Source organism: Melozone crissalis, unplaced genomic scaffold (assembly GCF_028551555.1).
Source record: "Melozone crissalis strain CALT ecotype California unplaced genomic scaffold, PUWL_Pcris_2 ptg000016l_1, whole genome shotgun sequence".
Taxonomy (NCBI): Eukaryota; Metazoa; Chordata; class Aves; order Passeriformes; family Passerellidae; genus Melozone; species Melozone crissalis.
The window spans coordinates 42,241,514-42,254,462 of NW_026535794.1; the positions used below are offsets into that span (position 1 = coordinate 42,241,514).

General features: G+C 37.6%; 1 protein-coding gene across 1 annotated transcript in view; it reads left to right on the forward strand.

The window, feature by feature from the left end:
* The window catches only part of CMTM8 (CKLF like MARVEL transmembrane domain containing 8), a 34,744-nt gene extending 24,600 nt beyond the window's left edge, over positions 1-10,144 (forward strand). The window contains exons 2-4 of the mRNA XM_054274233.1: positions 2,896-3,069; positions 6,934-7,050; positions 9,673-10,144. Of these exons, the coding sequence (XP_054130208.1) occupies positions 2,896-3,069; positions 6,934-7,050; positions 9,673-9,756 (375 nt within the window). The 3' untranslated portion in view covers positions 9,757-10,144. The remainder of the gene's footprint in view (positions 1-2,895; positions 3,070-6,933; positions 7,051-9,672) is intronic.
* The last annotated feature ends 2,805 nt before the right edge of the window (positions 10,145-12,949 follow it).

A 12,949-nucleotide genomic window follows, 5' to 3' on the forward strand; every position in this document is an offset into this window, starting at 1 on the left:
CCAGTAATATGCTGTAAGAGTATCTGGATCTAACTGAAAATGTCAAATGTGCTCTAATATGCAACCCATCAAAGTTACGATGCAGGAACCAGTTAAGAATATAAATCTGTAACATCTGTGGTGCATCTCAATTGCCTGGGTGAGTTGTTCTGCCATTGATACAAGCCAGCTAAAAACATAGGTTAAAAGCAATTCTTCAGAATACACATGAGGTGTACAGCCACCTAAATATTAAAATTATCTTGGAAGAGGGGTGATGACTCTAGGTTAGAATACTACTGGAAAAAACACGGCCCAGCATGAATACTTGTGTTCTAGGGAATGTCTTGCTAGCTTTAGTGTGTGGTTACATAAGATTAGTGGTCTCGTGCAACCTCAGAATTTTCCTTTTTAATTTTAATAATTTGCCACTTGTGAAAATTTTGCTCTTTCAAATAATAATCCATTACGTAAACTGAGGTATCCTTATCAATCTTACTGCATTTAGTACAAATTTTTCATAGTCCTGTGCATTTCATGAGAAATCTACTTCTATATTTAAAAGTGTTCTAAAAACCAACACTTATAAGAGTATTTAATGATTAAATTTTAAAATTTTTTTCCTCACCTTCAAAATAGGTTCTGTTCTTGGTATTTTATAAGATACTCAGACCTAGGATAACTCTGCCTTCAATAATTATTTATCAAGCACAAGATCAATTGTTTATCTGTATAATTTCTGGATGATGAATTTACATTTGGATTCAAGTGTATGGGTGTAATGAAAAACAACTTTGTATCCTATGAAAATGGTAATATTTTTTTAGCTAAACAGTCTATCAAAATTGTTTAGCCTTAAAACACTTGTTACACTAAAATTGAGTTGCTTTTTATCTGATTGTGGGTAGTTCTTGCAATTTGAGGTGCTATTAACTGAATTGCTACTATTATTAAAACGTTGTTGGAAGTAGAATTAAAATGAACTATGGGAAGCATTGCTGAACCGGTAACTGCATTGTAAATAGTGTGTTTTAAAGGCTGCACTTAACGCTGTTTGAGCTGTTTTTACTAGGCAATGCTGCCCTCCCCTGGAATGCTGCGAAAAGCAGGATTTTTTTATTCCACTTCTAGAGCTTCCCATTGGAGAGAAATTGGTGTATTGGTGAAAACGTTGCGGGGAAAATGCCCTTAAACAGACCATTATATGCTTTCTCTCTTAAGAGAGAAAAGCAAACTTCAAACAAACCATAAAACAGACATTTGTGCAGTGCTTTTATGTATGCATGATGTACATGTAGATGAATGTACAAATAATATACATCTAATCTACTGTCAATACATGGTAGAGGGCTGAATTAAGTTGGGTGGCAATTTGGAGGATGAATTGAAGACAAACAGATACAAGGTGGTAGGAGGACCAATGACAAGAAGCTTTTCTATAACAGTATAGTTTTGTCTTGTAAACATGAATGATGAATCTCAAAACATTACATGTATGCTCAGTTCTGCAGTAGAGGAGTAAATGTGACCATGGCCAGCAGCTTGCATGGGAATAGGATTGGCTCTTGTGCAAATGAAGCTGTAGCAAAACCATCATCTGCTGTCAGGGTCTGTTGATGACAAAGATATCACCACCAGCTCAGGAAGTCTCTTCACTGCACAGTCCTGAGAGCTGAGGAAGGTAGTCCAAGGAAATATTGCTGTTGATGGTCTGTTCTTTAATGTATTTCCTCAGGTGTCTGGTACTAACTGCTGCTGGAGATAGAATATTGGGGTAGAAGGTACTTTAGGCTGTCCAGCTGTGGCTCTTGTGTGTTAAATGCGCTGCTATTTGCTTTAATGTTGTAATCCTTCCATTTCTCACTGCTAGATAATTTCACCATAGTCCAGATAGAGCAGAAAGAGTTAAACCTTGTTGCAAATACAGGAATTTTAGTTCCCACATTTGAGTCTAATAAAGTATGTGGAATGAGCTTTGCTGTTTGTTTGTTTGTTTGTTTGTTTTTAAGGTATAAAATGTCACTTTCTTTTTATGGTTAAGATTTTTCTAATTGCTGGGCAACTTGAAAAACACACAATTTTTTTTTCCTGTGGCATATGACTTACATTTTGCTTGCTCCTCATTCCTTTTAATGCATTGGAGATCACCTAGCATTGGAGAAAACTGGAGAGAGTATGTTAAAACCTCTGGTTTGTGTATTTCTTTGTGTCTTAGATCTGAACAGACTGCCACATCAGGAGGGAGGTTTTTCCCCCAGACTGGTTTGCTTGAGGACTTTGCTTGAGTGTGAGTCCTTGTCTACTACTTAGGGTCAAGTCACCTGGGAGATGTTTTAAGAGCTGTGGAGTATAGTGACATTCCCAATCTGACTTGCTCTTCTCCAGTTACAGTTGTATGTTGTAGTGGTGTTGATACTTTACTACAGCCTTTTACAGCAGGGTCTAGGAGTTGTTCTGTGTCTGTGGTGCCTGCCAATCCACAGAGCAGCTGTGGGCCATTCTGAGCTCCACTCCAACTAGTAAGTGACCTGTGACTGTGGCAGGTAGAACCTGAAGATCCCAGTGGTCTTTCACAGGCTGTTGTTTCTAAAGTGACATTGCTGGCAGGAAAACAGCAGCATTTGCCTTCATGCATCAGCAAGAAAGCTACAATAATCGATCCTTTTGGGAGCTAGCTGTAAAACCACTGCAAGTATGGCTCCAAAGTAGTTAAAGGTTGGGCTAAATCAACACATAAGATGCCTTTCCCTTTGTGACACCCTGCCACAGCCATACCAGTTTTATATGTTCTTTTTTGTTGGATCAGTATTTTGCTAGTGCAGCATCCACATTCAGCTCATCAAATGGTTCATGTGAACAGCAGTCTGAGGTCTAGAACTGTGTGACAGTTTTCTTTCTTCTCCATAACTTTTGCAGGTGCTGGGGCTGCTGGTGTGGACCCTGATTGCTGGAACAGAATACTTTCTCTATCCAGCCTTTGGCTGGGTGATGTTTGTAGCTGTGTTTTACTGGGTTCTCACTGTCTTCTTTCTGATCATCTACATGACCATGACCTACACCAGGATCCCCCAGGTGCCATGGACCATGGTGGTAAATATACCCATTCTTTGTTGTTCCAGGCTTGCTGGGTTTTGAAGAGAATAAAATATTGGTGCATTCTACATGTATATTTTACCAGCTCTACTTGTACTCTTTGCAGATTTTTCCCTGATTACTGTGTGGCTGCAGTGTTTAACTTTCATACTACCCAGACACTTTCAAAGCACTTTTTCTGTGGTGTTTCACCATTTTGTTCAGCCATTGATGTAGTGACTTGATTTTTAATGTGTGTGTGACTGATACTTATGCACAGTGACCTCTTTTTCTCTCTGTAGTGGTTATGTCCCATGAAGAATGAGTCTGTTGCTGCCTCTGAGGTAACAGACTCGGCCATATGGCTTAAACAGCAGAAATCCCTACTGGAATCAACACCATGCATGAGAAGCAGGACTTGGGCTCTTAAAACATGAGTCTTCCTCTGCTGAAGTTAAAGCAAGGATAGTTCAGAGGTAGCAACACTCTGACAATCCATATGTAGTCTACTGTGAAAATGGTGCTGAAAATTATTTATATGTAAAATATGTACCATGTAAAGGATGTACCATGTAATCCTTTGCTTTGAGCTCAAGAGTTAAAGCAAATCAGATAAACAGCTACTGTAATTACAGAAAAAATTCACAGGCACTTAAAATGCAGATCCAGTTTTTATGGTTTGAGCAAACCTGGTCAGCTCTAACTCTCAACAGTATATTTTTACCTCATTTGCATAACAGCCTGGTCTTCAGGATAGTAGATCCTAAAAGTCATTGTCATTTCAGCCAACTAGCTATTTGTGACCCATCTAAGAATCACTATAAATTTCATCTTTACATTTGTTGGATATAGTGAGATACTGTTCTTTTTTTTTTTTTTAACAGCTAAATATTATTGACTAGGATTCTGTTATTTCTATGATGAAATGTATTTGACTTCTGTGTTGCTAACAGCCTGTTATCAGCTATATTGTGTATGTGACTAAAATGGAATACTAGAATACTCTCCTCTTTTAGTGTTCCCATTTGCTGCAGCAATAAATAGCCAGCTATAGCAATTACTAATAAGAACAACCAGGATTATGTTCAGATAGCTTCTCTATTTTCGAGTTTCATAACCAGCAATTACCATTAAGGCTGTAACACTGCTATAGAAATGTTGGATTATTTCAATTACAGCAGTAATGTATCTGGGTATATTTAAAGGTGTGGTTTTTTTTTTTCCCCATTGCATTACATGTAAGTAAAGTACATTCAAAGGGAAAGCATCTTTATATCCATTTGAATAAAGCTTTGGTCATTACCCTTCTTTCATCAGTTGAATGCTATTATGAGGCAACTGCACATAAATGAGACTGACACTGATCTATGTGGCAGACAAACTGGAATATTTGATTTGTTTCTATTTCATATCGAGTATATTTCTTGCTCTGAGTTCCAAATAAATGTAAGTCCAAAAGGTAGTCTCCTTTTATATAAAAGGGTCATTTAAAGAGAAAATAAATGCAAAACAAATAAAAGATGCTTGTGTTCTAGCTTGTTTTGCCCTAAGGTAGAGCTTTTGGGAACAGAGCTTTTGGGAACAGCCCTTGAACTGGTCCTTTGGTGCTCCTGTATGGCCAAGAGGAACGTTGAGTCTCTTTTCAGAGAGGTGCTTTTAAAGTCTTTGTTGGAAAGAGCATGATACACACCTTTTTGAGTGAGTTCACACCCACCTTTACCCTATTCTCTGAAGAATCCTGAATTTCAGTATCTGCCAGTTATTGCTGTGCTTCCTTAGGTGACAGTTAGCTCAAACTGTTCCTATTGTACGCAGTATCCAAAATTACATCTGGACATCTCTGTCATAAATTCACTTTTTGCAGGTTAAGCACATTACCAAATTGCTTAAGATGCAGTTACTTTTACTGCAAATTAACCCAAAAGATGTGCTTCAAAACTGACTCTCCTTCATAGTGCAAGTTTTTTGCTAAAACAATCAATGGAAGCTTTTAAAATCTGGTGAATTTGAATTTAAGAAGCAGATGGTAATTTAGCATGAACCATTTGGTTTCAGTAATATATTGGCAGCAAAGGCCCAATCAGCTTGCACTGCATTCCATCTTCCCCAACAGTGTTATTTCCCAGAGCAGCACTTTGCAGAAATTATGTGCTTTTCTCTTTTTTCTACATGACAAGATATTGCAGGGATTTGTAGCTTTCCAGGGTAATTGAGTCTTTTTGGAATGGGAAATCTGAAAATAACAACAAATACTCTAGGTAATCAAATTTGGGGTTTCTAAATCAGTGCTTTACAGAAGTTCACCAAAACCTGCCAATTGTTGGCATCTCATCCTAAAATTGACAATTTGATATTTTATTGCTGTACTGCCCAGATAAAACAAGGGGAGAGATCTGTGGATAGATATAGTACCTTTTATTAGACAAGCTGATATAGGTGAGATGAACCCCCACTCATTTGTAAGTGTGTGAATCAAATCTCAAGTGCCAGTCCTTGGACTCCATCTGAGTGCTGAGGCACTGCCCAGCCCAGTTCCCTGCGAAGGGATGGATGGAAGGATAAGTGGATATTTTCTACTGTTCCTTCTTAACTTCTCTTCTTGAGCTGCAGCTTTTTTCAGATTTTGCCAAAACTGGTTAAAAGTGAATTCAATTGTGGGTAATTGGCATAAATTCCTAGCATCCACTGGATCACACAGTGGGGATTAATAAATTGGGGTTGCACCCCGACTTATTGGCAATATTTAGGCAACTAGAGCAACAGAGTTAGGTGTTACATTTGTGTGACTGTCTGGAGTGAAAAAGTGGGGTCAGAAGGGAGCTGACTATGTACATGAGGAAACCAGGTCTATATGGAGTTACCCATTCCTGCAATTATAACTAGATGCAAAGCATATCAGAGTCATTCCACTTAAACATGGCACAAATCTGTATGCCTTAGACAAGTAGCAGAGTAGAGTTTAAAAGGATTTAACTTTTCTTTTTTTAAGAAGAAACTTCCATGATCAAGTAGTAAAAAAAGCAAAGGACAAAGTTCCATACATACATTTTTCATCTTCTTAGACATCTGTTCTCTCTTCCTTTCCTGTTCTCTCTCACATGCAGAAACCAAACAAACTTTTTGTTTGCTCTCTGTACGGTTATGTGAGGTCACTGTTATCTGCTCTGCTTCTTTCTTAGTAATAAATATAAGTACCCTGAGACATTAACTTTGCCTCTTGAAAGAGAAAATGCATTATCTGCCATGACTACATGATGACCCATGTAGTCCAGTCAGACTCTTCTCCTCCTTGGATTTACCTGCTTCTTTCTCCACTTAAAAACAGGCAGAAGTGAAAGGTGCTGAGAGATGGAAGAATACAACTGAGAAAAGAAGTCGCTCTCTTTATGTCCTTCAGTAGTGTAGAAAACAAAGTTTTGGAAGCTTTATAAATACTCTCCATATGCCATGAGCTGTTGGTTCCTATCTTTGTGTAGGTTAGAAGTGTAATCAAAGTGCAGTTTGGTCCTGTTTCTTTGTTTGTTTTTTATCATGTAGAGTCATATTCTTACTGCCTAACCCTTAGATTGTGGTAACCAAACTGAGTCCTTATTTTCACTTCTGGAAAATCACAGCACACCAACTTTAAGACTTTTCTGGATTTAGTGTGATGGAGAGAACAGTTTGTCCAAAATATCGTTCAATGTTTATGGATTTTCAAAGCAGTTAAATCTTAATCTTACAGATAGAAACGTGGAAGAAGGCAAAAAGTTAAAAATGTTAGTTAAGAATGACATTTCTGGTGTACACTGCATGTGTTCAGTGTATTTCAGAAAAGAGTTTTGTAATGCTGGAAAATGAATGCCTGTTCATATTAATGATGTATGTTTGTCTTTTCAACAGGGTTTGTGTTTTAATGGAAGTGCCTTTGTTTTGTATCTCATTGCTGCCATTGTAGATGCATCTTCAGTTACCAAAGATCTGGACAATCACAATTACAACAGCTGGGCAGCTTCTTCAGTGAGTTCATTTTTTGTTTAAATCAGTTCTACATCCAATAAAGGTATAGCAAATGAAGACTCGTTGGAAGTATGGGTTGAAGTTGCAGGTGTTCTGCATTTTGAAAAGCTGCAGAGTAATAGGGGTCACATGCAAAACCTACAAGTAGCTGCAATTTAGTTCATAGTTTTTAGAGGTGACTAGAAATTTCACCAGGAGATGACAGTCACATCAGAAAAGGCAGTAATGTTTTTAAGATCACACTGATTTCCTCCTCCCTTGTCCCCATTTATTACCAGCTCTCTGGCTGAGGTCAGAGCCTGCACATCAGAACAGACAAAAAAAGATTGTGTGAGCATCGAGTCACCCCATTGCACCTGGACAACTTCAAAAGCAGTTTAAACTAACTCAGCTAACTTTGCATACTTATGCATAAGATGCATTCAGCTTCCTGTGGCCTGAGCTATTGTCCACATTGTCCACACAGCACCTTGAAGAAAGCCCTGGAATGGTATTGCTGTTTCCACACTGATCTTCCTGTTACAGCTTCAACTTTTGATAATCTTTCCTTTGAGTTGCAAGGGCAACATGTGAAAAATCATGTAACGTGATTAAATCACTAATTAGTCTGACATTACTATCTTAGTGCTTAGATTTAGAAATCCAAAACAGTCAAAGTGGATAAAAAATAACTTAAAACAAAAAAGGAATAGAAAAGAGCCTTATCACTTTTTGAGTTAGGTGAACACATTCCCTAGCAAAGTGAAGCGAGTTGTATAAGAAATTATTTCACGTTGAGGCAACAGGAGTCAAATTCAATTGTATACAGGAATTCCAAATTAGTGAGTGTTCATGCTTCTGCAGTTGTCCTGCTGACTATTCACAAATCCTGTCTGAAGCTTTTTTTGTATGGCCATGAACACAGGAACTATGAGCACCTGCTCTGTTTTTGTCCTGGGAATTGGATCATTAAATCTCTGTCATTTCAATGGTGTTCAGGGTCTTCTCCTCTTGGCAGTTTGTAACTACAGATCTGTTGCTCAGCCACTGCAGCTGACAGGAACTTGCTTGCTGCTAGATAAAGTTTCCATGCTGATTCAGGTTTTATGCAAAATGCATGACTGCTCAGTGTCTCATGGGAGGTTTGGATTCTCTTCTAATACTTCCTAATAATGTTTATCTAACACAGTGTCTAAATAAACTATTAAATGTGGATTCTTGCTTTCAAAATCCATTAAGGGTTTCAGGGATAGAGGATTTAGCAAATCATCTATCCCCAGTAGTCATTCTGTTAGAAAGATTTTAGATGGAGCTTTTATTTAATAAGAAACAAAATCATTGGGAAAAGAAGAATGCTCCAGTGTTTTATTGTAATAAGATTTTACATCACCATCTACAGTTTTTTGGAGTTAGAGATTAAATTTGCATTAGACAGTGCTCATGAAGAGCCCTCTGTTGAAAGGCTTAGATTTCTGCCTGGATGCTCAGCATGTGAGCTTCACAGTGCCTACTGTGCTCAGCAGTGCCTACCCATGCCAATGATGGCATATAAGCCAGGAACAACTGTAGAATCATAAAATATTTTTAGGCTGGAAGGGACTTCTTGGAAGCCATCTGGCCCAACTCTCTCCACTCCTACAGCTGGGCTAACTCATATCAGCTTACCAGGGCCTTGTCCACTTGAATTTGAGTATTTCCAAATATGGCCATTCCACAATGCCTGTGTTTGATTACTCACACTGTGTGCTGGGGTTTTTTTTTCCCCCTAATATCTAATTGAAACTTCCTGCCTATAACTTGTGTTTGTTCCTTCTTGTCCTATCATTGTTCAGCTCTTAGAAAAGTGGTGTTAATCTTATTTGCAGTGACAGCTTTACTTGATTCAGTTACTAGCACAAAACATTCTGGTATTTTCGTTAAGACCATGTTGAATATTGTCTGTTTTGAACAACATGCAGTGATTAACAGGAACTTAAGCACTAGTGCTGAATTGGACTTTATCAGTACAAGTGAAATAAACCTAGCCTGCTATAGAAGGCTTATAATGGCGTCAATTTCTGACAACATAGTAACATGACAGCGTGGTTGCTGTCACTGAGGAATATCTTTATCCATCAGTAGAGCACCTCTGAAATTGGTAAGCTAATCAGCAGTGCTGTTTGAGAACACGTCTGGGCCTGTATTTAAATCCAAGCCTTCTCTGTAAGCAAACAGATGCACTGTGAGCCGTGCTGGGGTACAGGTGGGCTGTGAGCAATACCTGGAACACAGCAGCAGGGCAGGAGTGCTAGCTTGAGCTCACATTGTCCCACAGACAATTCCTCAGCCTCTAAAAGTGGCAAGTATTTAGATTGGTGGCAGTCCAATCTTTAAGATATGAGGTCATATAATGAGGAATTTATTTAAAAAATTGAAATATGTCATGTTTTGTCTGTTCAAGCCCATACTTCTAGACATAGTATAAGCTTACTTTTACACAGTGTTGGCTGTGATGGCCACATAGGCACGAGGTGAGAGTGTGCCATTTTTGTCAGCTTGCTATTTTCCTTTTTCCCCAGTCCCATAACTATTTTTTTGCCTTAGAAATTACAGTGCTTTCAAATATATTTATTTCCTAATCTGTTTTTTCCTCTCTCTCAACAGTTCTTTGCCTTCGTGGTTACCTCCTGCTATGCTGGAAATACGTATTTCAGCTTTATATCCTGGCGATCACGAACTTTGCAGTAAATACTTTGTTAAAGTGAATCCTGTTGTGTAAAGTACTTTGAGGATTATTCATTTTTGATAAAAGCTTGGAAGAGGGGCGAGATATTTTTGAACATTTCTCATAGAATTGACACGATATAAACTGAGATCAATGGATTATTTATAATAATGCCATCTTTAGAGACATTTTTAATCTGACTTTGTACTATATAATAAAATTTCATACTGCTTCTTTTAAAATTAACATAGTATTTTTCTAGACATTGTATAGTTATTACTACTAGACCTTTAAAAAATCTTACTCAATGTGCCACATATGTAAATGTAACTTTTTAAATGTTACAGTTATACTTTTGATACTGAAGGCTACCAAAACTAAGATTGATATTGTATCATTATTATGTATGAAAAAGTGACATTGTGCAGAAAAAAAACACCTGAAAGTTTAAAAAATAAATAAATAAATGATCCAACTGTACATGTTTTGTAAACTGAGAGTAGAAGCTTGCTTGCTTTTTTAAATTTCTTTTTCAGAGTACAATAGATACTACCAGGAATTGTGATGATCCTGTCGGTGTGCATAGTCTAACAGCCTCTCAGATCACGAGGTTGCTTTTGGTTACTGTAGGTCTGAAGCTGAAGAAATGCTGTGCCTGGAACACATTATCTTAACAGGTTTCTCAGATCCAACAGGCTCCAAAGCAGGAGCCCAGACAACACCCCCTTAGTGCTCAGTGCTCAACCTGCTGAGGGCATCACAAATCTCTGGCTGAAGGTAACAAACACTTCTTGTTTCTCAGCAGACTCTGGTTTCTTGGGGTTTCTTCTCCTCAGATTAGGCCATTACTCTCTCTTATTAAAATCTGGGCTTCTAAATCCTATTCAATGATACAGAGATTAAATCCACAGCAGAATTGTCAAGACACCAGTGCTACAAGAAAGGAATTTCCTCCCTCCTTTCCTGTCTACTGGCATCATCTGCAACTTGTTCATTTAACAAATGAAGTTGGTACTCCTATTTAAATAACTTTGAATCAAGCAGAAGTATGACAGAATATGACTTTCAAAACAGATACCTTTGAAAATTACTTTCAAATACAAATTACCTAAGGATTTTTTTCCAGAAATTACATGGTGAGTGAAAGGTTGTGATTATTTTATGATGTTATTTAAAGCTTTCCTCATTTAAAACTACTGGTGAACCTTTTATTCTTGGATTAAGAAGGTTTGGATTCCCTTCTAGTCTTCAAAAGCTTATTTGATTGATAATATATGGCAGCAGAGAAACCTTACTGCTTAAAAAAATCTCCTTTATTTCTCCTTGTAAATAAATGGTGTGTGGTTACTTACATATGTGCCTTGCAGAAGATTTATCAGCAGACAGCTAATTCCATTCTCGACCACATGGTTTTCTTCTTGATTATCTGTCAGTCATAAGATTTCAGTGTAAGGGAAGCCAAGATATTATTTAAAAACCTATACTTGTCTACAAATTGCATTTGGCCTACACAACATGGGTCAGGCTGTCTGCTGCTTGCTAAATTTATCCAGTTGTGAGAAGGAAGAATGGCTACCAACTCTGTATTTTATCTACATAGATAAAATGTGTCATTAAAATCCCGTATGCTCTTTTCCATCGCTGGGAATAAAAAGAATCAAAGGCATTGAAATGATCCAAGTGCCAACTGATAAATTGTGACTTTATCAGTCACACTGTTAGAAATATAGCCAAAATTAAAGTTTCATCAGTGACTTCTCATCAGTCAAAAAGCTTCGGTAGTGATAGAAGTTCTTTCTTAATTGATATTTGATGTATCTATTTCAACTCCAAAGGATGTGACTATATTTGCACAAACATTTCAAGATTTTGTAGTAACTGCAATGGTTTGTTTGGTCTAAACTCATAACCCAGACCTCATTTGTGGACAGAGGCAGTTAGAGGGAGGAGAGCTAAGAGGAGGTTCTGTTTTGTCCAGTTTACTTAAAACTGTCATGGCAACTGTGTGTTACATGTCAGAGTTGCCCTTTAATGTAAGATAAAACCAGATAAGGAGTGATTCTGGCAAAATATCTACATGCTCTCTGAGACTTCAGTGCTGATCCTCGAGGGAAGATTTGCAGAATGACTTCCGAAGACAAATCTGTGAGTTGAACCCTCAATTCTGAATTTTAAAAAATACATACTAGGCAAAAATTTGCTTTGTACTTGGCTTTGGTTTTTTTTTTCTTTTCCTTTTCTTCACAAACCATAACTTACCTGCCTTGCTCTGTCTTTTCACAAAGATAATTATCTTACTTCCCATGCTCTTTCTCATCTGTTGCCCAGGTACCAACTGTCTTATTTTTGAAATGCTCTGAATATCTAGTTAAAATTGGAGGAGTCAGCGCAAGATGAGCATTCCTTTTGGAATTTGCTCCTCCAGTTTCAGGCCTGAAGAAAGGCATAAGCACCCAAAAGATTATCTTCCAATTCACTAGTCTTAAATATTGATTTGGAAAGTATGAGTTAATGCATTTGCATATTCTAATATTGATAAAGAAGATAAGCTAGCTGTGGTTTGTTATATAACAATTAAAACATGGTTTGTATCTGCTGTAGGTTAGATTGAAAGAAGCCATAAAAGAGCAACTGGTAAGTGAAGTCTTTAGTGAAATTCTTAATACAGATATTTAGAAGAATAAACAAACTGCTAATAAACTTGCAAAATGAAGGTGTTTGACTTATAACTAAGTTGTTTCAGACAAAGTCTCTGAAAAATCTAAGTCACGTACATAAGGGTACTTGATGTCAACTTATGGGCATTAATTTTCATTTATTAAGGAGTTGTCAGCACCTTTTTTCATCCTCATACACAATGCCCCTAACAAGACAAAGTAAAGAGCATGAGAACTAATAAAAACTTCAAATGCAGTAGAGTTAGGCTGACTTTGTCCCAGTGCTTCACAGAAGATGCCTGTATTGGTGGGTAGAAAACATCTCTGTTATGCCACCGCTATTAATTTAAAGTTATTTCTGTTTCACTGCCCTGAACTCAGATCAGCAGGGCCCCAGTCACACACATACACTTTCAAAAGAAATAGAGAACTAAAGAAGCTGAACCAGCAGGTAAAACTGCGTATTTCTAAATAGGAAGTGAAGAAGTTGCTGGAATCTTCCTCCACAGGGCTTACAGAAACCTGTAGCCATGCACGCTTCCGAATGGGAACTGTAAGG